This window comes from Plutella xylostella, chromosome 2, assembly GCF_932276165.1.
Source record: "Plutella xylostella chromosome 2, ilPluXylo3.1, whole genome shotgun sequence".
Lineage (NCBI taxonomy): Eukaryota > Metazoa > Arthropoda > Insecta > Lepidoptera > Plutellidae > Plutella > Plutella xylostella.
In genome coordinates this window covers 3352514-3375997 of record NC_063982.1, presented here as the reverse complement: position 1 = coordinate 3375997, position 23484 = coordinate 3352514, and the positions used below count along the sequence as shown (strand labels likewise).

At 42.0% G+C, this 23484-nt stretch overlaps 1 protein-coding gene and 2 long non-coding RNA genes across 4 annotated transcripts in view; 2 read left to right on the top strand and 1 right to left on the bottom strand.

Annotated features, from left to right (window-relative positions):
- The window catches only part of LOC119692209, a 95161-nt gene that overhangs the window by 55368 nt on the left and 16309 nt on the right, over positions 1–23484 (top strand). Inside the window, exons 25-40 of the mRNA XM_048633230.1 lie at positions 239–304; positions 800–844; positions 1307–1324; positions 1893–2062; positions 2981–3129; positions 5587–5703; positions 10909–11055; positions 11636–11954; positions 12259–12658; positions 13314–13447; positions 13895–14049; positions 14567–14737; positions 15051–16053; positions 16408–16537; positions 17492–17623; positions 18081–18271. Coding sequence (XP_048489187.1) covers positions 239–304; positions 800–844; positions 1307–1324; positions 1893–2062; positions 2981–3129; positions 5587–5703; positions 10909–11055; positions 11636–11954; positions 12259–12658; positions 13314–13447; positions 13895–14049; positions 14567–14737; positions 15051–16053; positions 16408–16537; positions 17492–17623; positions 18081–18271 — 3347 coding nt within the window. The remainder of the gene's footprint in view (positions 1–238; positions 305–799; positions 845–1306; positions 1325–1892; positions 2063–2980; positions 3130–5586; positions 5704–10908; positions 11056–11635; positions 11955–12258; positions 12659–13313; positions 13448–13894; positions 14050–14566; positions 14738–15050; positions 16054–16407; positions 16538–17491; positions 17624–18080; positions 18272–23484) is intronic.
- Positions 6324–8640, top strand: LOC125488706. 2 transcript variants are annotated; one of them, XR_007266427.1, is made up of 3 exons: positions 6330–6757; positions 7261–7416; positions 8300–8640. It is a non-coding gene; the product is annotated as an uncharacterized LOC125488706 (long non-coding RNA). The 2 variants fall into 2 exon arrangements; XR_007266426.1 differs by lacking the exon at positions 8300–8640 and having other exon boundaries at positions 6324–6757; positions 7261–7716.
- LOC125488708 lies at positions 8930–10626 on the bottom strand. Its single transcript, XR_007266429.1, has 2 exons — positions 9405–10626; positions 8930–9274 (listed from the first exon to the last, which is right to left on the bottom strand). It is a non-coding gene; the product is annotated as an uncharacterized LOC125488708 (long non-coding RNA).

The following is a 23484-nucleotide window of genomic DNA, read 5'->3' as shown; positions in this document are numbered from 1 at the left end:
AAAGTCAATTTTAATTTGTCGTTTTATCTATCTATTCGCTGGTTTAAATTACACATACCCAAGTATTATTAAAAACTTACTTCTTAATTCGGGAACCAATTTTTAAAACCATTTGTTTTGCTCAATTTTAATTTCATTTCTTTATCTTTTTGTTCCATGTGTCTTCGTTAAACCATTATAATTTGCTTGCGAAATTGCTGAACCGCTTTTGATGTTGTTCCATCGATGTTGTGTAAAGGCTAAACGGAAACGAAACGAAGAACTGGAGAGACAGAAGATTGAGGAGCAGAACAAGAGACAACAGGTTTGTATTGAGTCTTGTTAACCGTGGGACGCCCCGCAGTCTGCTACACCAACAATTTTAGACAGTATGAGAAGAACCAAAGATTCATTCGGAAAGGCTTATAGGTCCAGAATAGTATTCATGATTATTTACATAATAATTTATAAAATGCAATACCAACAGTTTTACAGGTGGTACCTACCCGTAGTTGACGTTTTATAACCCTGGAAAAAACGAAACATTTTACAAAACTCTTATGTTTACTTGCTATTAAGGAACCATAGATTAGTGCCTAACTAAGCCAGTAGAATTAGGTATTAGGAATTAGGAAGCATAGAATAAAACGAGTAGTACTTGTTATTCTATGGTAGAAGTAAGTAGAGTACACTACACTGAAACTCTCATAGTTGCAAACACGAAAACCAGTACTATGCCGACATAGTAGGGGCCTTATTTCTAATTAGCAATATCTACCAGGCAACGTTATGTAACATCTACTATCTCCTTCTGTCGTAGGAACGTGAATTGAAACGGCAACAGGCTCTACTGCTTAAAGAACAGGTAATTTATTTTAAATATAATGTATTAGTACATAATAATGTACATTAACTTGGTATATAGGGTGGAATTCATGTAATGCATTTTACTGAAATGCAAAAAATAGGTACCTACTTATTTTTTTTATTAATTAAATTCCAACCTGTATACCAAATAGCGTTTTTTTTTTTGTTTTTTTTTTCTGTGCATAATACTATGTTGCATTGAGCATAGCCTAAGTGTTGTTTTGGCTTACATAACTTAATAAAACTTTATTGTGTGAGATTTTATTGTTTACGAAAGCAAAATGTTATGAAATCCTACTGTGTAGTAGATATATGCTTCCTAAAAACACTTTTGTCTTTTTGGCATATAACAACTATTTGTGTAGCTTATTGGTTGTTTCATTGTTTGTGAGTACAATGTGCTAATCTGTGTGTTTTCCTTTCCAACCCCCTTGGCCCCCCCTGCCCCTTACGACAACAGCAAAAATACATTACAGAGGTGAGTCTGCATGGGAATTACCCACCTATGTCTTTTTTTCATATTTACTGTAGATTTTATCTATGGTTCAAGTTTAAGAGAGTGATTGGCTCGCTCGAACACTGATATAAGTTTACCATGCACCATCATCTTTGTTAGTCACTTTTTTGGGTTTAACAATAAATAATCATTATTTTATAATCAGACCTAAAGTTTTCTATACGTAATTTGTTATTTAGGCAGGTGTATAACATCATTATAATCTTTATAGTCTTTCACTGAGTTGCACAAAGGAACTGTGAGCTAATGTGGGCATTTAATCTATTGCTGCCTTCCTTTGACAGTATACGGACAGAAAGAGACAGACATAGATTTCGTGCCGGCATTAGCTTAATGGTCCTTTCTGCAACTCGGCATCCTCATATATCTTTATAGACTGGCTAAATCCTTCCAGCACAGTGGCAAACCCTTGACCAGCTCCATTGTAAGCCGCCGACATGCACCTACTATGTCTGTAGTATAAATAAATATCTACCTACTACGTATTTGAGTTGGCCTACAATTAAACCTAACCTATTTTTACCCGCAGGAAAGAGAAAGAAGACGTCAACACACGACATTCATCCGTCAGTTAGACGCGAGGAGAAGATGGGAGGAGAGAGAGAGACGCAAACACCAGAACCTTCTGGACAGACTGCTGGTGAAGGAGAAGAAACTGCAGCAGAGGCGGAAAGAGATGCAGCTATTGTCTCAGCTCAGGTGAGGTTTTTATAGAGGTATGTGCAGCGTCTTAGTTAAGCGGACACTGGCATTCATAGCATTATGAACTGCCATTGTTAAAATATCATCTTAAACAGACAAAGATACCATAAAATGTGTAAGAGTTAAGTATACAAAAGTTTTACAACAAAAGTTGTTCAGAAAAAGTCGACCTGAGTTATCCCCTCTTGGGTTAAAATACGATTTATATTCACAACTGATAAGGACACGCTACTCGTTTTATAAACTACTTCATCTCAACTCATATCTACTACTTCATATCAACTGCCTCTGTGGTCTAATGGTTAAAGCTTCGCTTCATGGCCCAGAGGTCCCGGGTTCGATTCCCGAGTGGGACCATCAATTAGTGTTTCTAAATTGTGGTTCTAAGTTTGGTTAGGACATAGAAGGCTGATCACCTGTTGTCCGAAACAGTGAAACGATCCATGCTGTCGGATGGGCATGTAAAGCAGTCGGTCCTGCGCCTAGCTCTCTCCAGTCGTGTCGGTCAATCCGTCCCATTGGGCTATGAGAGTGATGGAACAGAGAGTGCTCCTGTGTACTGCGCACACACTTGGGCACTATAATCTACTCCTGCGTAGATGGCTGATCTCAAATGAGATTGGCCGCCGTAGTCGAAATTCGGCTAGGAGGACATTATTATTAAACTACTTCATATCATCACTTGTCACTATGACCTGTAGCTCCCGACGACTTGGTCATAAACTACAGGCACCACCAGGCAGGGACGGCAGTCTGACATCAGTGATCCATGAAGCAGTGGATCTAGCCGCTGCAGTTTGTGCGTAACCTAATAAGGGCAATCGATCAATGTCATCAGCTGAAGGATTCTATTTCACTCATATCGTAGCTATGTGTATACTCCTATTATTTTCCACTAACGGCCTTCTTCCACAGACGTCCACAAGAGGACTCCACCCTATCAGACCACAAGCCGCTCCCCGCACTGAGCCGCGTGCCCGGCCTGGCGCTTCCGGGCGAGGCGCTGTCGCACGCACTGCAAGTGCTGCACTTCATACACTACTTCGGACACCACCTCGGATTCGGTAAGAAGAAGAAGAAGCAATTTTTGGTACAGCAAACCACCAGTTCGCCAGAAGCTATAAGTACTGGCCGGTTGAAACATAGAAGAGGAAAGACACTCGATTTACGCCGCGCGGCGCAATTAGTAAGGACCCGAAGTCTGCAAAATTTCATAGATGATGACCAGAAAAAGAAAATTCATATTCGACAGTTGTTTGGTAGGCAAATATGTCCTTTCATCGTGTTTAAATCGAATTGCTATGCGGTTGTCATCTATAAAATTTTACAGACATCGGGCCTTTATACTCACGATATACTTAGGCAATTTTTGCATGCGGATTTGATCACGCACGCGTTCATACAAGTATTAATTGTAACGCGTGGAATATGTACACACGGCACCTCCAAATGGTTGGCAGGGCACACAAACGTAGTGTATGTGTGCACACTAACGTGGTCTATGTGTGCAATAAAGCAGAAATCGGTAAATACACCAGTAACAAACCACACACACACACACAACAGCACAAACGAGTTTGCGCGTAGGCAAACGCCCTTACACCAGCTGTGACATAAAAATATCAACCGGTCGAGTAAGTCAAATAGTTATAAAATTGACTTGAAGCAAAATTTCACAACTTGTAGGTATACTCTTCGTAGCTCATTGGTAGTATGTTAGACTTATGAAACATAGGTCGTGAGTTCGAGTCCACTGATGGGTATTTTTATTTTACTTTATTTAAATTTAGCGTTAATTTAAACGCTGTTGAGTATAAAATAAATTTATTTGAAATTGACAAATGACTACAAGCTGCATAGCTGTCGACTATTTCTCTTCGCTAAAAATATATGATTCGTTCTTCATTTGAGAAGTAAAACCATTCTACCCTCATACAATATGAATAAACGAAATTAGTTTTTAGTTTTAGTGACAATTCACCTCTGCGTCTGCATAGTGATTCACTTTGTGATTTGTCAATTTATAATTAATTTATCTTCGCAGTCACTATGGAAAGTCATTTGACCATGTTCAAAAAGGCGGAGATAATTGTATTATATGAACAAAATATTACAATTAGTGAAATCGCAAGACGTTTAACGGTAAGTAACATAGAATTGTAAATATTTTATTTGACTGTTAGAATATTTGTATTTGTATAAGCTAAGTATTTGTTTTTTTTGTTTGCAGAGGAGAACTGTTCAATTATGGGTTCACCGATACGCAGATTCGGGACAGTAGTCGTCTATACGGATGCATCACCACGCCATCGAGAAATCGTAGCTGCACATAGCGCTGATCCGTTCTGCAGCACCCGTTCTACGGCCACAACACATTAATCTATCCCTATAAACCGTACGGGTTCACTTGCGTGCTGCAGGGTTGTGGTGTCGGAGGCCGACGAAGAAAATTGCTCTAACCGATCAGCATCGTCGAAACAGAGTGCGTTTTGCGACTGACTATTTTAAACTTTGATTGGTGCAACAATGTGGTGATATTTAGTGATGAAAAGTCCTTTAAGTCAGACAAGGATGGATGGTAAGATATTATGGCGAAAAAGTGGTGAAAATTATAGTTATTGGGGTTAGCTCAGTAATTTTTATTTTTCCATTTGTATAAGATTTTAGTTATTTTGTTAAATACTTATTATTATTTACAATTATGGGTAAGCCAATGTGTTAATGATGTTATTGTTACTGAGGTGGGAATAAGTTATCTTATTTCTAGCTAATTAACATGTTGATTCATATAACTAATGACTTGCCTATTTACTTTAGTAAAACAGCCAGTCCATCCTTTTCTGATGTTTATTATGATTTAAAACTGCTAATTGAAAATTTTCCTTATTAATATAAACTACAACTATGTTTTAAAACGAAAAACAACAAAAACGTAACATCCTTAATGTTTATGTTACGGCAAGAATAAATTTTGTAATTTTAACACTTAATAACTTGTTTCATTTACTTTCTGTGTTGCTTTTATTCGTATATACTACAATACTATTATTAGCCATATTAAAAAATAAACTAAATCTATAAAAAAAACAAAAAAGGAATTTTGCAAGTTCACAGGGATTTGAACCACCATACCGATTAGTGTAAGTCTTGTATCATACCAACTGAGCCATTCAATCTATTACAATGCATTGCAAAATTTTGCTTCATATCATAAAAACAATGAATCATTGTCACTGGCACAACTACATGCTTACAATATCCGTGTGTGGGTTGCCCAGAACTAAATAATTACGTCGACGTCGCTGACACACACATACACTACCTACGTTAGTGTGCCCTGCCAACCATTTAACGTTGCCGTGTGTACGCTAGACGCGGATAAATGGCGTGCAATCCCGCGTGCGGCATAAAACCCGCATGCTGTTAAAAACAGCCATAGGCCTGAGAGGAAGATCTTCTCCGTAACTTCACCATGTCTCTTCTATTATGTTACTAATTCAGATTTATTTCCCCTGTTACAGACATGGACAATCTGCCCACACTGAACACGCTGCAACTGGCCCTCCTGCCCGACTGCAGCGTGGAGGCTGAAGAAGAATTAACTCAACTGCTGCAACAGTTGCTTGAGTGTGCTATTGGTGAGTAAGATACTAGTTTAAAATTTGTCTGCAGTGTTAGCACGCGTTACAATATGTACCTACCTACCAAACAGTCACCCCACACACAGACGCATTGTAGTAAAATAGATTACTTTAAATACCTAGTTAGTTAAACCTAAGTAGAATGGTTAGGTACCTTTTAATATAAATAGGATGTCTTACCTACTTACTGATACCTACTGTATGAATTTTGTATGTATATTTAACCGTGCATTATTTTAATAAACATACGTTTTTTCATAAGGCGTGCGACCGGTAACCGGTACGTCACACGGGCCCCGTGCGGTGCGGGGGGATGGCACCGAGTCTATATAAGGCCAAATTTCTAATCACACATGTGCTCACTTACATAGCGGCCACTGGACGCACGCCTTCGTCAACCTTAAATAGTTGTTTTACTCCATCCTGCAAGTTACAACCCCTACATGCAGTGTCCGCTATAGGTGGCAATGTATGCAGCACTAGTTAACGCAACTTTCAGTGAGGCCGCGTCATGGTTCTGTTAAAGACGTCGATAAACTGTTTTAATACGCTTTCCACCATTTGCAGCGTCGTATTCATGGCGAATCGTCGTAGTTATGTTAAACGGCTGATCCTGCAGCCTTACTCCCAGCGATGAGTGGCTGAATCGATTTCACAAATATCGCTAATTTCGTACTCCCACCGCACATTTTTGCGGCTCATTGTGTTATGACGTCACGCAAACCGTTCAGTGAAAATTATAGCGTTACTAAGCCAGAAATTCGCACCACGAGCTCATCACACAGAGTAGATTATAATGTCAAAATTGCACTGAGCCGCCCCTTTGAAAAAAGTTCCTATTCTTGCAACGCAAAGCCATTACAATGGCTAATTTTCCTATTTTTGTAAGAAAAAGAGCCTGTAATTATACCTACAAAGTGGTGTGAAAGTAGTTACTGAGGATACGTGAGGATTGCAAACCAGTCTCCCTGGATATTCAAAGGAGTTGACGGACAATTTGATTGAAGACTTTAGCTCCATGAAACTAGCTGATTTTAGCGTAACAAATAAGGTGAGTATCCACGAACATAATAGAGGTACGTGTGAAAGTCTCTTCAACTAAAGGCGGTGATCCATTCGCGAGCAAAACCTCCAATAACCTCTAAGTCCGCGGTCTAAAAAACCTCCAACGAGGTTACAAAAAGAAGGTTTGCTGAAGTAAAGTGAAGTTGGTCTGGAAGCACGCCACGACTTTCCCAATGATGAGTGTAGACTGTTTGGTTCGCTAATGGATCACCAACGAGATTCGACAAGCCAACAAGCAAAAATCTATACCGTCGCCTCGCCAGTGGATGACCGCCTTAACTCTCATGTTCTTAATAACAAAGACAAACCTTATTTTAACATCTGCCACCTATCTTTGTTTAAACCACCTATGTTTGGTCTCGCTCCAGCTAAGTCCAGTGGCTAACAATATATACCTACTAATAATAATAATAAGATAAACCTTCGTATACTACCATAATGTCTGTAACCTAAACCCCATGATACTAACCAGAATTTTGGTATTTTTAGGTTTTTACTGCGTTGCAACTGGCTCCAGACTGGAATTTATAACCAAGACTAAATATTCAAGTGCCTATCTGAAGTACTTAACAACAAGTTGTATTAAGATCTTATGAAGTTAATACCTACATAAGAAACTAAATTGGCATATCATTCTGCTACTGAGTAAGTCACTTAAGCTGATAAACACTTTAATTTTATGATGCACTGAAAGTATGAAAAATAATTTACTTGGCTTGCTTATCTAGATTCTCTATCTATATAAAATATTATTTGATTCATCTGTTTTCTAAGTACCTAAAGGCCTCTACACACCAAAGCCGCTGACCCGGCGGCTCAGGCCGCCGGCTCAACCCGCCGGCCTCATTTTGTACAATCATGCCTCATTTTGTACTATGTTAACCCGCCGGCACTAGGCCGCCGGGCTATGCCGCCGGGTCAGCGGCTTTGGTGTGTAGAGGCCCTTAGGATTAAACTGTAGTGCTGCGGTGGGTATCTTTTGTAGTAAAAAATATACCTATGCTGGCTCAATCTCCACCTACTACAGAAACAAGACTATCTATTCTTGGACCAACAGAAAGCCTATTTCAGCTATTGGAACACCCAGGCCTGCTGCTCCATTTTACTCGAGAGCTAGGCTGGCTGAGCTAAAATTAAGGGGTTATGTACAAAGGTTCCACTCAAGAGAGCCACGTACAGGAGCTTCACCACCTCTCAGAATAGAATAGAAAATCTACTAAATAAAGTTGTATCAATACCTTGATAGTACAGTCAGCAATAGATATTTATGCCACCCCAGTAACGAAAATTTGATCCTCATGGGTGGAATAATAATATTTTATCTATACTTACTAACTTAAGTATTACTTACCTTAATATCAGTTATCATTATTTTCCATGTTACATAAATATTACCTATCAGTGGTCATAATATCTAAGGGCTTGCGTTGGGGTGGCATACATATCTCTTTTCTTGACTGTACAATATATTATTATTATATCCTAACCTATAGAATTACTATTAATCTATATTTCTATCTTATTTCAGATAATCAAGAAGCAGTTTTTTAGCTAATAGAAGAGAAGCTTATGCTTGATATTTCAGAACACTAATAATAATTGTGATCTGATTTAATATATGATACTTAATAAACACAAAATACAGCAAAAACCATGTTTCATTTCATTATTTACCTGTTGATGTTGCACTTGACTAAGAGGTCATTCATGATCCTATTGATTTATAAAGGCTTGATAGGAAGTATTCCTTCTTAGTCCGGCAATGATAACATTGCAACATGGAAGAATTGTATAAGTAACATTGTAAGTTGTACTTTTAATATATGGATACCTACCAGGTATACTAACTTTTACCTGTTGCAATGTTATACCCTTAAACCATTCCGTGGATCAAAATGTAACAGAGTGCTCAGCGGAGGACACTGTCTCGGGCCGCTCTACTTGGTGGTGTAATCAGGGTGTTAGCATTATCTGCTTTATGAAGATTAGGTAGACACATTTTTTATGTTTAAAGCAGGGTTTACTTACATGATAACATTGTGTTTTTACATAAGCAGACACTTGGTCCATGCATAATGTTACAACTCTTATTACTAGTTATTACTGCTTTTTCTTAGAACTGCTTTAAACATAAAGAATAAAAAATAAAACAGCCGCATTCAACTTTTAATATGATTAATACATTACGAGTAATCGTTTATAGAGTTTACAATGCATGAGTCTAATAAGTACACACCTAAACTATGATCACTTACGACTTACGAACTTTTGGATTTCGATATGATTATGGAATTGTATTAAGTATGTGGTTGAAAGCACGATCTTAGAGTATGGGTTTGCACTTATTATTCAGAAATATTATCACGGTACAAGATATTTTCAGTATTTCACTGTAATTGTAGGTTATGTTGAGTATTTTTTCAATAAATTTCCGCCTTGAGTTAAAACTTTCACAAGATATTTCCTTGGCTATACGGTGACACGCAAAGTCTTCTTCTTCTTTCTGTAAACAATGATTGATAGTTTAATATCTATAACTTGTAACAATCATCGTAATATTTTATCGGTCTATTTTATAAATCGAGTCGATCTGAGTCTGCAACTTAACCACTCCATCAGAATACTATACTTACGTCGTATTATTATGTATTTAGTGCACAAATATCTATTTAAATAAGGAAATTCCATTTGTAATTTTGTTTTATCATTGTTATTGTATGTTGTATGAATGAAGTAGAGGGAGTGCAGTGTTGCCGCAACGGAGTTCTCAAAACGCACATATCCAGCGCTGAAAACGTACATTTAGGGTTAAAACCGTACATGAGCTGTTTTTTTACTAAAATCACTCAATTTAGCTTTTCCAGCTCTTTCGCACCTGCTCGTCAGCAGAAGTACTATATTTTAATAGATTTTAGTCGTGAGAAACGTACCTATATTTATTATAGCATTTTAAAAAGTGTTACAATGTCCTAAAACCTTCAGAGTAGGTACCCCGCAGTTTTATGTATGATATACTTATACTCATTGTAATCATGTAATAATCATATTGGTTGAGAAAATAATCATACAAGAAAATCAAAATCGTAACTAATTGTGGTTAATAATTTTTTTTGCTGCGATTCCTAAAAAAATACGTAAAATAGTCCATAAACAAAGATTTTACACATGATAATCATGATATTGGAAGTTAAGTTTAAATGGTACATTACATGGACCAATTATATACACATTACACATGGGAGGCTAAAATAGTACGTCAAATGTGTAAAATGTACGCTAATGGCAACACTGAGGGAGTGTTTTCACAGGTTCACAGAGTATTTTGATTTTTAGTTTGAATGCGTTCAAAAGCCCCTAATTTCATATTTTAACGTTTACAAAGTTAAGTTTTTGTGAATAATAAGTAAAAAATGGCATGAGTGATGACTTTAACCTAGTGTTTAATAAGTATTTTAATTAATATTTTACTAACATTGAAAAAATAAAAACATAATATGGACTGATGATTACCGGATTTCTTATTTCAAGCTTCGCTAGTACTTCGAACGCACACCAATTTTTTCCTTGTCAGAGCGAGAAAAAACACAAGATCTTATACAATTTTATAGAGCGACATCTCTTTCTTTCACTTCTATTGAAATACGGAACGCAACATCGGCCTGATATCGGCTTACTTCGGCTACCGTTTCAAAAATAATCACTAGTCGTTTCTTGATATATTTTCTACGTTGTCCCTGGTCCGCGGCTCAGTCAAAACCGAGGTGGTGGTACCAACTGAATCGGCCTAAATTTTTCAACTGAGTTTTAATTGGCTTTTTTGGATAGCGACTATTAATCGCTGGGAGTAAGGCTGCTGTTCTTGACTCCATAGACTAGAATATTCATGATGACCCTCTCAAGTCGTGTCAGTCCATTATTTGGTTATGAGATCGATGTGGCACTCTTTTGTACACACATTTGGCCATTATAATCTACATCATCATCACAACACTTCATGTCCCCACTGCTGGGGCTCGAATCTCCTTCCAATGAAGGAAGGGTTTAGGCCTAGTCCACCACGCTAGCCAGCCTAGTGCGATAATCTACATAATACTTAGTTATTTAAACTCAATAAATCAATATTTCACCCGTCCACAGAGGACCCGGGCATCCCTCACCCGGGCCGGCACACGACGCTGCTGGGCCACGCCATCCGGATCAGCGACATCACGCCCGCCAACATCAGCGAGGTGCTTCGCATATACTTGTATGCTAACGCTACGGGGGAAGTTAAGACTCTTACTGGTAAGTTGTTAAACTGTTACCCGCTTATTAAAGATAAGATAAAGACATTAATTTGCTTGAATATAGGTAATTACAATGATGTTCGTTACAATAGAGGTCTGCCTTATTCTACCCTTAAGGGTGTACAAAATAATTAATTTAAGTAATTACAAAATTCTATTATAAAAAATTAAAAATGAATCATTATTAAACGTAGACTAAAGATGATGCTGGTTCAGAACCGGTTATAGTCCAGAGATTTATAAATCAGTAGCCTAAAGCCGGGTTAAAACTAGAACTTTCTTTAGTCTTCGCTTTATAATAAGGGTGTAAGCTTATGTCTTACATTTTATGAAAAACAAGGGACTCATAAAGTTCAACATTTTTTCTGGCTCTGAAATGTGTGTATGTTGACTTCGATTTCATTAATATATTATCAATATTTAAAATCTGCATGTAATCTTGCATGTTGCCAATTTTGCTACGTTATTGAATCAGTACGTTTAAAATGCTATGTGGATACGAACGAATTCCATAGCTTATTGTTACTGAAATATCTCCGATTGTAGTACCCAACTTAATACATCCATCTCTTTCCCAGGCCTATCATCCGAGCGAGAGCGTGAACGCCGAATCGCCGACCACCATCAAACAGACATCGAAATGCAACACACACAACAACACACAAAGAACACCACTTACTACGAACACCTACACAATAACAGCACATACAAGCTATCCGAAGCTTTACGAGATAAGCCATTTTTAGCACTAAACGCGACGACGAAAGCGAAGATTCTGGCGTATTTGTGTGATGAGCTGTTGCAGAATAAGACGGTTTTGAGACAGATAGATGCGTCGTTGGAGCATTTGAATCAACTGAAAAAGGAGCGGTATTTGATGGATATGAAGATTAGAAAGTGAGTGAATAATATATTTTTTCGGTAGCAAGCTGATCGTTTGAAATCATACCTAACCTACTGTATATATTTTTTAATGAGGAGTACCATGATAGTGTGTTTTAGTGATGTTTACAGTTTAATAAATTCAGTGGCTTTCAGGTTCTGTATTGATACCTTATTTCGTTTCTGCATTTCTAATTCTGATTTATTGCAGAACTTGTAATCTAAACAAAAATCGTCATTGACCTTTTTAACTTACACACAAGTATACCTAAAAATACAATGTATTCGTGCATTAAATTAATGAATATGTTTATTTCAGAGTAAAAGTCCTTCACCAACGCAAAATCCGGGCGGAACAAACAGAGAAACAGCAAGCATTAGCCCTCGAACGAATGCAACGACTAGTCGAAGAGAGCACGGCCAATCTAAACCCAACTACCGAAGACGAAGACAAGGACAAAGAACCCTCCGAAACCGAGGGAGAGAAAGAGACAACCATACCTGACACACCTCCGTCCCCGAACCCTAACATTGAGGAGAGTGACAAGGAACTCTCGCCTCTGAAAGACGTGTCGAATAGCTTGAAAGGCAAAGAGTTGTGCAATAACAATAAGGATGAAGGTTCTCCGGCGGATAATGGCAAGGATAAGGACAGTGTCATGGGTGATTGTGATGCGGTGCTCAGTGATTTGGAAAGCGAAGGGACGCAGCCTGAAGAGGTAATTCGTGTATTTTTTTTTGTAAAGACGACCAAATGGCGTAGTGGTTAATGACCCTGACTACTGAGCCGAAGTTCCCGGGTTCGATTCCCGGCTGGGGCAGATATTTGTTTAAACACAGATATTTGTTCTCGGGTCTTGGATGTGCTCGTAAAATGGCAATAGGCCCGCCCCCTATTACATTGGGACTAACATAACACTCTGGCGAAAAGTGGGTGCAGCAATGCACCTCTGCCTACCCCGCAAGGGAGTACATTAGTACAAGGCGTGAGTGTGTGTGTGTGTTTTTTTTGTAATATCAAAAACCAGAAATTGACGTTGTATTAATACAATACAATATAACTTTATTGAAAAACACACAACATAAATTACATTACAGAGAAAGAGTAAGGCCTTACTTTGGCGATAGGCGGTTTTAACTTACTGCAACATACATTTTATTGTAGCCCGTGAATAAAATCCTTCAAATATCTATATCACTGTGGCAAAAAATATATCATTCTAATGAAAACAATATTTGGGTACGCATTTACTTCTACTTTTTCTTTGCTCTACCCATTATTTGGGGTCTTGTCGGTAGTAATATAGGTTAGGTCCGTCTATAGATTTTAGCACTACCCTTATTTAATCGCTAACCAAACTCTTCTCCAACCAGGACGAAGACAAGAGCCTGTCATGCGCCGAGCTAGCCCGCAAGCTGGACAAGCTGCTGCGGCAGTCGGAGCAGCAGCAGCAGCAGCTGCTGGCCGCCTCGCACGCGCTGCGCGCCACCAGCCTGGGGCAGGACAGGTATATATACATTATATACATAGCTGTATACAACAAGCAAGCTGGACAAGCTGCTGCGGAGTCGCGCCACCAGCCTGGGGCAAGACAGATAATCACTGATAAAATTCTACCCTGGAGTGTGAGAGGAGAAAAATACGCAAATTTATGAAATCTGGATGTGTAGTTTAGAAGACACAACGCGGCATTGCTCAAAATAAAAAAATAATTGTTTATTGTCATAAACACATTATATACCTACATAAAAAATGGCAAGGGCCCTTGTACTAGGCTGTAGTCTGTCTTACCAGGTACTCCGCTCATCCACCAGGACAATTTCATTTTCGGTTTTCGATATAACATGCTGCACTCGTAGGTTTTGGCTTTGTATACCCTTTTGCTACACCCTGTATACAAGTGTTGAAAAATACTTACAAATATAGGTACTAATCTTATTCATGTCTTCCCCAGATACTGGCGCCGCTACTGGTCCCTCGGCAAGTGTGGCGGCATCCTGGTGGAAGCGATGGAGTCAGCTCAGCCGGAGATATTACACTACCACGAGGCTTTGGAGGCCAGTGCGACTAGAGATAAAGATGGCGACGGGAAGCGGAAGCGGAAGAGAGGTGAGATAGATAGAACAAAATGACTAACTGCCAGTTTCTATAACTCTATCTATCCATAACTGGTAGTTACTTTCATACAATTTTGACATAATGAAAAGTTACAATCTGTCAAAATCGTATGAAAGTAACTACTAGTTATAGATAAATAGAGTCATAGAAACTGGCAGTAAATCACAGACACTAATTTGTTCTCTCATTATCTGGACAGTCGGTCACTCGGCCTTCGTAATACAACTACCATCGGCCTCTGTCAAAAATTGTCGGTCCAACGTGCAAGAAGGTATTCTACGCTACGTTGGTTGGTTGGTCTACCCCAATGGTGATCTGATCTTCGGTATATTTTATACGACCGGACCACTGCCACTTTACCTTACATATTACAAGACCTTTGTCAGTTATTTTAGGTCCCATTGATTCCCATCCATGTATATAATATATGCTAATGTATTCTATATATCGTCTATCGTTAAGACATCGAAGGAACATTTAAACCAAAACAATGTTTTCCCTCCCCCAGGCGCTAAGAACGGCGACGTCGACAAAGCCCTGGACTCAGAAGCAGTGAGAGAAGAGGCGTTGAAGACGGAACGAGAGCTCAAGAGCATCAAGTCTGAGCTGAACCTGAGCGACCACACGCAGATTATAAAGTACGAGCCGAATATGAAGCACGGCGCTTGTAAGATACAAGGTATACTTTATTTACATTTTTAGGGAATAAATCAGGGTCCAAGGACCATAAAGTAACCACTTTGTGGTCCTTCGACCCTGATTAATTCTACATACAATAAGGTTTCTGTTTATTTTATTTCCAGCAGCAATGTAAATGGTTTAATTTAGTTTGACGGCAATATCGTGTCCACTGACATCTTTCGAGGTCTTCCAAGGCCCTAATTTATGCCTACCCTTATAGGAAGGGTGAAAAGATAACATAATACTTCAAACTCTACGCCATCCGCTCTGCACTGATACATTGATTACTAAACGTATGCACATTGTTACAGGTTCGTCGATAAAAATGGAAGAGAAATACATGCAACACAAGCAGACCAAAGAAGAGGACGATATGCTGGACATAGAAGACTCCATCCCGACAGCATTCCTCGTCCAGAAACCAACGCACACTCCCTTGTTCGCAGCCCAAGCAGAGAGTCTCGACAAACCACAGGAGATCGTCAAAGTTGAAAACCTCTCCAGAAACGAAGAAAAAACCGACACAGACGAAGTCAAAGACCAACTAGTCGACAATCTAGAAGAGCTCAGAAAAATGGCCGAAGCTGTATCATCACAATTAGACGCGGCTAAGAAAGCCGAAGAAATTAAAGAGGAAATTAAAGAAGAAAAGCCGGAAATCAAACAGGAGACGGTAGAAGCGGACGCGGCAACTGAACTGCTGTACGCAAAGATGCTTGAAGGCAAATGGTTCTCTATTCTAAGGCATGAGAGCTCAGTTTTGAGTAACATCAACGACGTTACCGACATAGAAGATAAAATACCAACGTACAGGGATAACGAACAAACTTGCTCCCAAGTCGTCATGTGCCAAGGCCATAAATGGGACGTATCCAACAACTTATACCTACTAAACGATCCAAGCCTTTTCACCCTCAACAGCATGGTAACAAGTGTGCAAGTACCTTCCAATAATATCTACACAGACTCCTGTCTAACACTATCAGGCATAGACCAAGAAATACTAGACAACTGCCATAAAGAAGTCAACGGTGATGATTCGCCAAATGAAGATATAAAGGAGGAAAAAGAGGACAATGATTTGGAGAAAGAATTGCAAGCAGATGCGTTAAAAGTAGAAGCGACACAGAAAGCCAAAGCAAATAGTTTAACAAGTCTAGGGCTGTTGAACTTCAATGCGTTGTCGACGTATGTGACCTGTGATAGTCCCCCGCCTATACCGATGACGCCGGATGAGATTGAACAGTTGGAGAATTGTAAAGTCAATGGATTGCCGAAGAAGGTTGAAGGCAGTTTTGTGCCTAAGGATTTGAGGTAAGATTATTGGTGGTTTCCCACAGATAACTTTAATTCAGACATTGACAGTTAAAACAACAGAGGCTGTGGCATGGCAACTGTATCTACGTTTCCAGGGCCGTTAAACCTAATATTTTAAAAAAAATGTACCTACGTTTATATATAAACTCGCTTTTAGAATTCAGACATTGACAGTTAAAACAACAGGTGCTGTGGCATGGTAACTGTATCTACATAGATAAACTCATTTCTAGAACTACACCAACATTGCTTTGTTTTACGAATTAATCCTCATATTAATGTTTATCTACGTAGATAAAGGTGCCCATTTTGTTATTGAATTTGTGTTATAAATACACGTATTTCCCCTAGACACGGCTGGTGGCGCATCACCGACCCCGACCAACTACAAGAGCTGTTAGACTGCTTGCACCCACGAGGAGTGAGGGAGAGAGAGCTACACGCCTCGATACTGCAACACATACCCACCGTGAATAACAAGGTAATTTACGCAACGTAGTCTGACGACAGCGTAGCTATGGCGGTAGTAAGCCCGCCTTTAGAGCGTAGGGCCGCGGGTTCGAATCCCGCCGCAAACTTTCGTTTAATGAAAATTTGTGTTTGCGTTGTGATGGTTATCCACATATACAGGGTGCAATTTTGTCAGTGACGTATCTATAGCTATGTTGGTCTCTCAATGAAAGTTGTTGAGTACAATGATCTAGCATTGACGTCACTGATAAAATTCCTCTCTATCTATCTATCTATGTATTTGTGTCTGATCAAATGCAAGAGCTGTTAGACTGTTTGCACCCACGAGGAGTGAGGGAGAGAGAGCTACACGCCTCGATACTGCAACACATACCCACCGTGAATAACAAGGTAATTTACACAATGTAGGCTGAGGAAACCGTGGCTATGGCGGTAGAGCGTCGGCTTTTGAAGCAAGTGGTCTTGGGTTCGAATCCTGCCGCAAACAAACGTTTGATGTTAATTTTCGTTTAAATTGTGTATGTCTTATGACAATTCTCAGTGGTTTCGCTCACACATTTAAGACCATCCAACTGTAATCTACCATTAGAGTGGATTTATACTAGGACAGAGTTCAAGCGCATCGAAGCGTCTATTCAAAACTGAACATTACAAATTCAACCTCAACTCCACAGTATAACGCACACATTGCTTCTGGAGGTTTTAAAAATACGCGCGCATTCTTCTGGATCGTTGTGAAGAATTTGACGCTTCGCTTCGCTTCTACTCTGCCCCAGTATAAATTAACCCTAAGTGGATTTCGTCTGAGCTTCTATCTCGACCCGTTCCACTAGAAGCAGCACCCTATTAATTTCACGAACTTTCAAAGGTCTTAAACAGCAAAAGTTAATGATGGAATGGCCGTTTAAGTCCCCCCACCCACTTTCAGTGTACTAACTATTATATATCTCTCTCTCCCCCACAGCTGTACATCGACGGCGGCGACGCTACCACCGAGCTGTCCCCCGCGCACCCCCTGCCCCCGCCCCCCGCGGACAGCGACGCCACCCACAGCGCGGCCACGCAGCGCCGCGCGCACCTGCACACGCTGGCCACGGTGCGTACACGAGCCCACAGAGACAAGTGTCCGCCCGCGGACAGCGACGCCACCCACGAATTATAATTATACTCATTCCTCCACCCAAAGGTTACCTGGAAGGGATCGCTTTTAGTTATAAGGCCGCCTATTGTTCACATTCGGGCACATTGTTATTTGTGTCCTATTAAGTCAATAAAGTACACGCACGGGCGATGAAATAGTTCCACTTACAAAATGCTGACACCAAATAGCCTCAATTTTTTAAAACTTTTAATTGTTAATTTTAACAAATCTTTGCGTTTTTAGTTGGTAACATTCTAATGCACTATTAACTGCACTTAATATTGCAGAAGGCGTCATAATGTTAGTTTTTCCGTTTAGGAGTAATTAGGTATTTTTCTCACTGGAACTTTTGCATTACCCTTGAGCGTAGTATTCTATTCGATTCTACAATAAACATTGCTTCTTTCCCCAGGTGGAAGCCCTAGAAGAGCGCGTCTCCGCCGCCTCCATGCAAGTAAAAGGCTGGCGAGTGGCCCGCACCCCCCTCGCCCCGGACTGCACCCCCGCGGAGATCCTAGCCGTGGCCAGGAGCAAGCTGGCCGCTCTCGAGGCGCACATAGAGAGGAGGTACCTCAAGCCGCCGCTCGTGCAGAGATATGCTAGGTATTTGTATTTTTGTATTTATTTATTTAAGCAAAATAATCCTTAAAAACTAATATTTACAATATCAGCCAAACAACTGAGCTGTTTATCGGCTGGTAATACTCCCATTTATATTACACTAAACAAGTACCTAAAGTTATAATAAGTACATGCATATTATAGCAACTTATGTAGGCAATTACAATTAACAATTATGTTTACTTACGTTTAAATAAAAATAAAAGTGAGTGAGTGTCAGCACCAGACTGCACCGCCGCCGAGATCCTAGCCGTGGCCAGGAGCAAGCTGGCCACATAGAGTGGAGATACCTCAAGCCACCGCTCGTGCAGAGATATGCTAGGTGAGCCGGGATTGTAGGGTGTAGTTTTATCAGTGACTCTGACATACTGTTTAACTTTACATAACTATGGGAGACCTACTCGGAAATTGTAAATCTACATACATCCGTCCTGACGTCACTCAACAGGGACAAAGAGTTGTGAGAAGGTTCATTCTTCACAGAACTTCGTCAGATTGTTTTTGGACAGCCTCTTTTACGTCTTCCAAATCTCCATATGACGGAATTTTATTAGTGATATGCTTAACATACAATTTCATCCTGTATTAAGAGATCCTAGCCGTGGCCAGGAGCAAGCTGGCCACATAGAGAGGAGATACCTCAAGCCGCCGCTCGTGCAGAGATATGCTAGGTGAGTAGGGATTGTAGGGTTAGGCAGGGTGGAGTTTTATCAGTGACTGGGATGCAGTTGCCAGGACAAATGGACCCAGGACACACGGTACAGCTGTGATAAGATTGTAGATTGCTTGAGGCTGTTTCCGTGCTTCGAGAATCGAACTCGAAACAGAGGGTAGTTAATGCTTCTACTGATGGAGTTAGCGGCGAATTGATAAGGCGCGAATAAAGGTTAAAGCTAATTTATTCACAACGAACACTATTAAGTTACAAATATAACAAACTGAATATTAGGCAATAAATATTAATAAGCAAAAGCCAAGCGCTAAGCGAGTAAGGAACTACGTGTATGCAGGATGATCGCGAGCCGCAGTGTGTAGTCCCCGCGCCGGGCCGCGGAGTGGCCGGCGGGCGGAGGTGAGGCAGGCGCGCGGGGGGTCGAGCGAGCCGGTCCGCTATTGTTCTAGCCGGGTGGCGTGATCTGTGCGTATGGTCCAAGCGGCATAAGCGGTAGCGGATAGTGTGGCGGAAGAGTCGCCACATCACTCCCCCGCTGAGACCGTTGCTACGGTCGATAGTAATCAGGGAATCTGACCGTACGACCACTTCTCGTCTTCCTTACTGGAGTTCCCGTTGGAGTTTCTGGAATGCTGCTTTCCTCAGCCATGTACGCAGGTTTGATTCGGTCGATGGTGACAGTCTGCTTTTTGCCGTTGACATCTAGGTCGAAGGTTTTGGGTCCTCTTCGTAGCACCTTGTGAGGACCGGTGTAGGCTGGTTGCAGCGAGCGGTGAGCTGGACCCTGGCGCATGAAGAAGACATGTGTGGATGTGTTGAGGTCCTTTGGCACGAAGAATGTCCTCTTTGTGTTGTGGGCTGACGTGGGATGTGGAGCGATCTGGTTCATGTGATTCTTCAGCCGGTTGGCGAATTCCGTGACGTCTTCTGGTCTGGTAGATGCTGGAGAGATGAATTGACCTGGAAGACGTAGGGCTTCCCCGTACACGAGCTCTGCTGAAGACGACTGGATGTCATCTTTCCACGCGCTGCGGATGCCCAGGAGTACCAGGGGCAGCACTTCTGTCCAGCGCGCGTGTGAGTGGCATGCTATGGCGGCCTTGAGCTGCCGGTGAAGTCTCTCCACGAGTCCATTGGCGGCAGGATGGTAGGCAGTTGTGGTGTGGTGAGTGGTCCCCAGGAGAGCTGCGAGCGCCTTGAAGAGGTGCGACTCGAACTGCCGGCCGCGGTCCGTGGTGACGTGCTCCGGGCAGCCAAAGCGGGCCACCCAGCCGGACACGAAGGCGGATGCGCACGTCTCAGCAGTAATGTCCTGCAGGGGGTACGCCTCAGGCCAACGGGTGAATCGGTCGACAATGGTGAGGCAGTACCTGTAACTAGAAGATAACGGTAAGGGGCCGACGATGTCCATGTGGACATGCCGGAAGCGAGCTGTAGGGAGAGGGAAAGTTTGAAGAGGAGCGTTGGTATGTCTGTGGACTTTGCATCGTTGGCATTGTAGGCACTCTTTAGCCATCTGTCGACAGTCCTTTTTGAGACCCGGCCAAACGAATCTCTGTGCTACTAATCGTGCAGTGGCTCTTGCTCCGGGGTGACTGAGGTTGTGGATTGCGTTGTATACCTGTTGGCGAAATGTTATAGGTATGAATGGTCTAGGTTGAGTCATGGACATATCACAATATACCTGAGAGTCAGTATTTGCTATGGTGACTTTTTCAAGTTTTAGCGATGATCCACCCTTAAGTAGCTCTTGAAGTTCGTCATCGGTTTCCTGAGCGCGGGCAAGGGACTGGTAGTCAATGGATGTTCCTGAGATTTCTTCGATGCGGGAGAGAGAATCAGCCACCACATTGTCTTTGCCGGCGACGAACTGGATATCTGTGCTGAACTGACCAATAAAATCTAGGTACCTGAATTGTCTTGGCGAGCATTTATCACGGTTCGTGTGAAAGGCAAATGTCAGCGGCTTGTGGTCGGTGTATATCGTGAAGGCTCGAGCTTCAATCATATGCCTGAAATGACGAATTGCTTCATATATGGCCAGTAGCTCTCTATCATACGGGCTGTACTTCACCTGTGATGGGCTGAGCTTCCTCGAGAAAAAGGCTAGCGGTTGCCATGCATTTTTGCAGCGTTGCTGGAGTACTGCACCGATCGCTACGTCAGAAGCGTCAGTTTGGATGGAGAGTTCAGCGTCTGTGTTTGGGTGAGCCAATAGAGTGGCTTGTGATAGGCTTGACTTACACGCTTCGAAGGATGTGAGCTGCTCGTCCGTGAGATGCACTGGCGTAGATCCTTTTGTTTTGGGACCTGAGAGCAAGGCGTTTAGAGAAGCTTGTGTGGCTGCAGCTCCAGGGAGGAATCTACGGTAGAAATTCATCATTCCGAGGAAGCGCCGGAGTTCCTTCACCGTCTTGGGCACCGGGTACTCCTGTATGGCCTTCACTTTCTCTGGAAGTGGCTTCACACCGGTTGCTGAAACAGAGTATCCAAGAAAAGTTACTTCTGGCTGTCCAAATACACATTTATTTGTGTTGATGAGAACGCCATAGTCCTGCAGTCGCTGAAACAATGCTCTGAGGTGTTGCTGGTGCTGTTCAGCTGATTCTGAGTAGACTAAAATATCGTCTACGTATCCGTAGCAGAACTCGAAGTCTTTGAGCACCTCATCGATAAATCTTTGGAATGTTTGACTGGCATTTCGAAGACCAAACGTCATCATCGGGAATTCGAATAACCCAAACGGTGTGGTTATTGCTGTCTTCGGTATATCGTCCTCGAAGACCCTTATCTGATTGTACGCCTTAATTAAATCAATCGTGCTGAACACCTGCTTACCCGCCAGCTGGCAAGCGAAGTCCTGGATATGTCTCACTGGATACCGATCCGGGATGGTACGGGCGTTTAATGACCGGTAATCACCACACGGTCGCCAGCCGTCATCTTTCTTGCGAGCCAGATGTAGTGGTGATGACCAGGGGCTGTCTGATCTGCGAGCTGTGCCACTTAGAAGCATGTCATCGAATTCCTTTTTAGCAATCTGGAGCCTTTCAGGATCTAATCGGCGTGGGTGACTGGCGACTGGTTGCCCTGGCGTCGTGCGTATGTGGTGGACCACGTTGTGTTTGGGAGCACCGGGCTTACCAGCAGGACGGGTAATGTCAGGGTACTCACGTAACAGTTGGTGATATGGTGTGCTCTCCATCGTGGTGCGGACGGAGTTTATTTCATCAATGCCAGGATGTTGATGTGCGGGTGTGATGAGTGAGGTGATGCCATCCACTAGTCGTTGATTCCGGCAGTCGACGAGAAGGTTGTAATGACCTAAAAAATCAACACCGATAATCGGTTTCGTGACGTCAGCAAGGATGAATCGCCATTCGAAGTCTCGTCGCAGTCCCAGATCTGGATGTAGGTTTAGGTATCCATATGTGGCTATGATGGTGCCATTCGCAGCGTACAGTTGGTACCTAGTTTTTGTTTTTGGCAGAGTCCGGACGGCTGCTTTAGGAAAAACACACACGTCTGAGCCTGTATCAATGAGGTATTGTTGTTTGGATTTGCGGTCTGTGATGAATAGTCGGCCTGTTGAGTTGGGGCAACCACTTTCGGCCACTAGTAGCTGCCTTCCTGTTTTCCCGACTGCTTGAAGGTGCAAGGTTGAGAGCATTTGTTGGCTTTATTACCGAATGTGTAGTGGTACCAGCAGTGTGGGTGATTCTCCGGGCGTTGGCGAGAGCGGGAGCGAGAGCGCGATCGTTGGCGGTTGTGGGAGTTTGACCTGTGAGGACGTCTGCTCTGGTGGTTGCTTTGGTAGTCGTTCTGCTGTCTGTATAGTGCTTCCACCATGACTGTCAGCTGAGCTATCTTGCCTTCGAGTGACATACCTGCATTTGGTGGCGCGTATACTGGCGCCCGTGACGTACTGGCCACTGACATACCAGGCTGCACTATGTCATGCACTCGGTCAGCGAGCTCGGCCAGGTCCTCGATGCCCATCTTCGGTTGGGACGCTACGATGGCCTGCACGTTCGTCGGCAACCTGCTAGTCCATATGGTTCTGATGAAGTCGGATGGTACGTCAGGACCGGCTAGGCTCTGCAAATGTAAAAGAAATTGAGATGGCTTGCGATCACCAAGTTCTTCATGCTGGATTAGTTGCAGCGTCTTCTTTTCCGGTGAGAAGGACAGCCGCCTAATTATCTCCTGTCGCAGCTTTGCATACCTACCGGTCGCGGGTGGATTTTTTTATTAAATCTTTAACTAACACGGCATAGTCTGAGTCCAGTTGTCCAACAATCGTATTAAATTTCGTTATGTCACTCGTGATCCCAGCTAAAGCAAATTGACATTCCACCTGGCAGAACCATACTTCTGGATCGTCTCTCCAAAACGGCGGCATCTTAACCCCAACTTTACTGACTTCGCCTGGGTATCGACTATCTCCGCTGCCACTTGTACTTGGACCACAGGCTAAATTACTCGAACTAGTATGGGTTAGATTACCTGGATTTGATCTGCC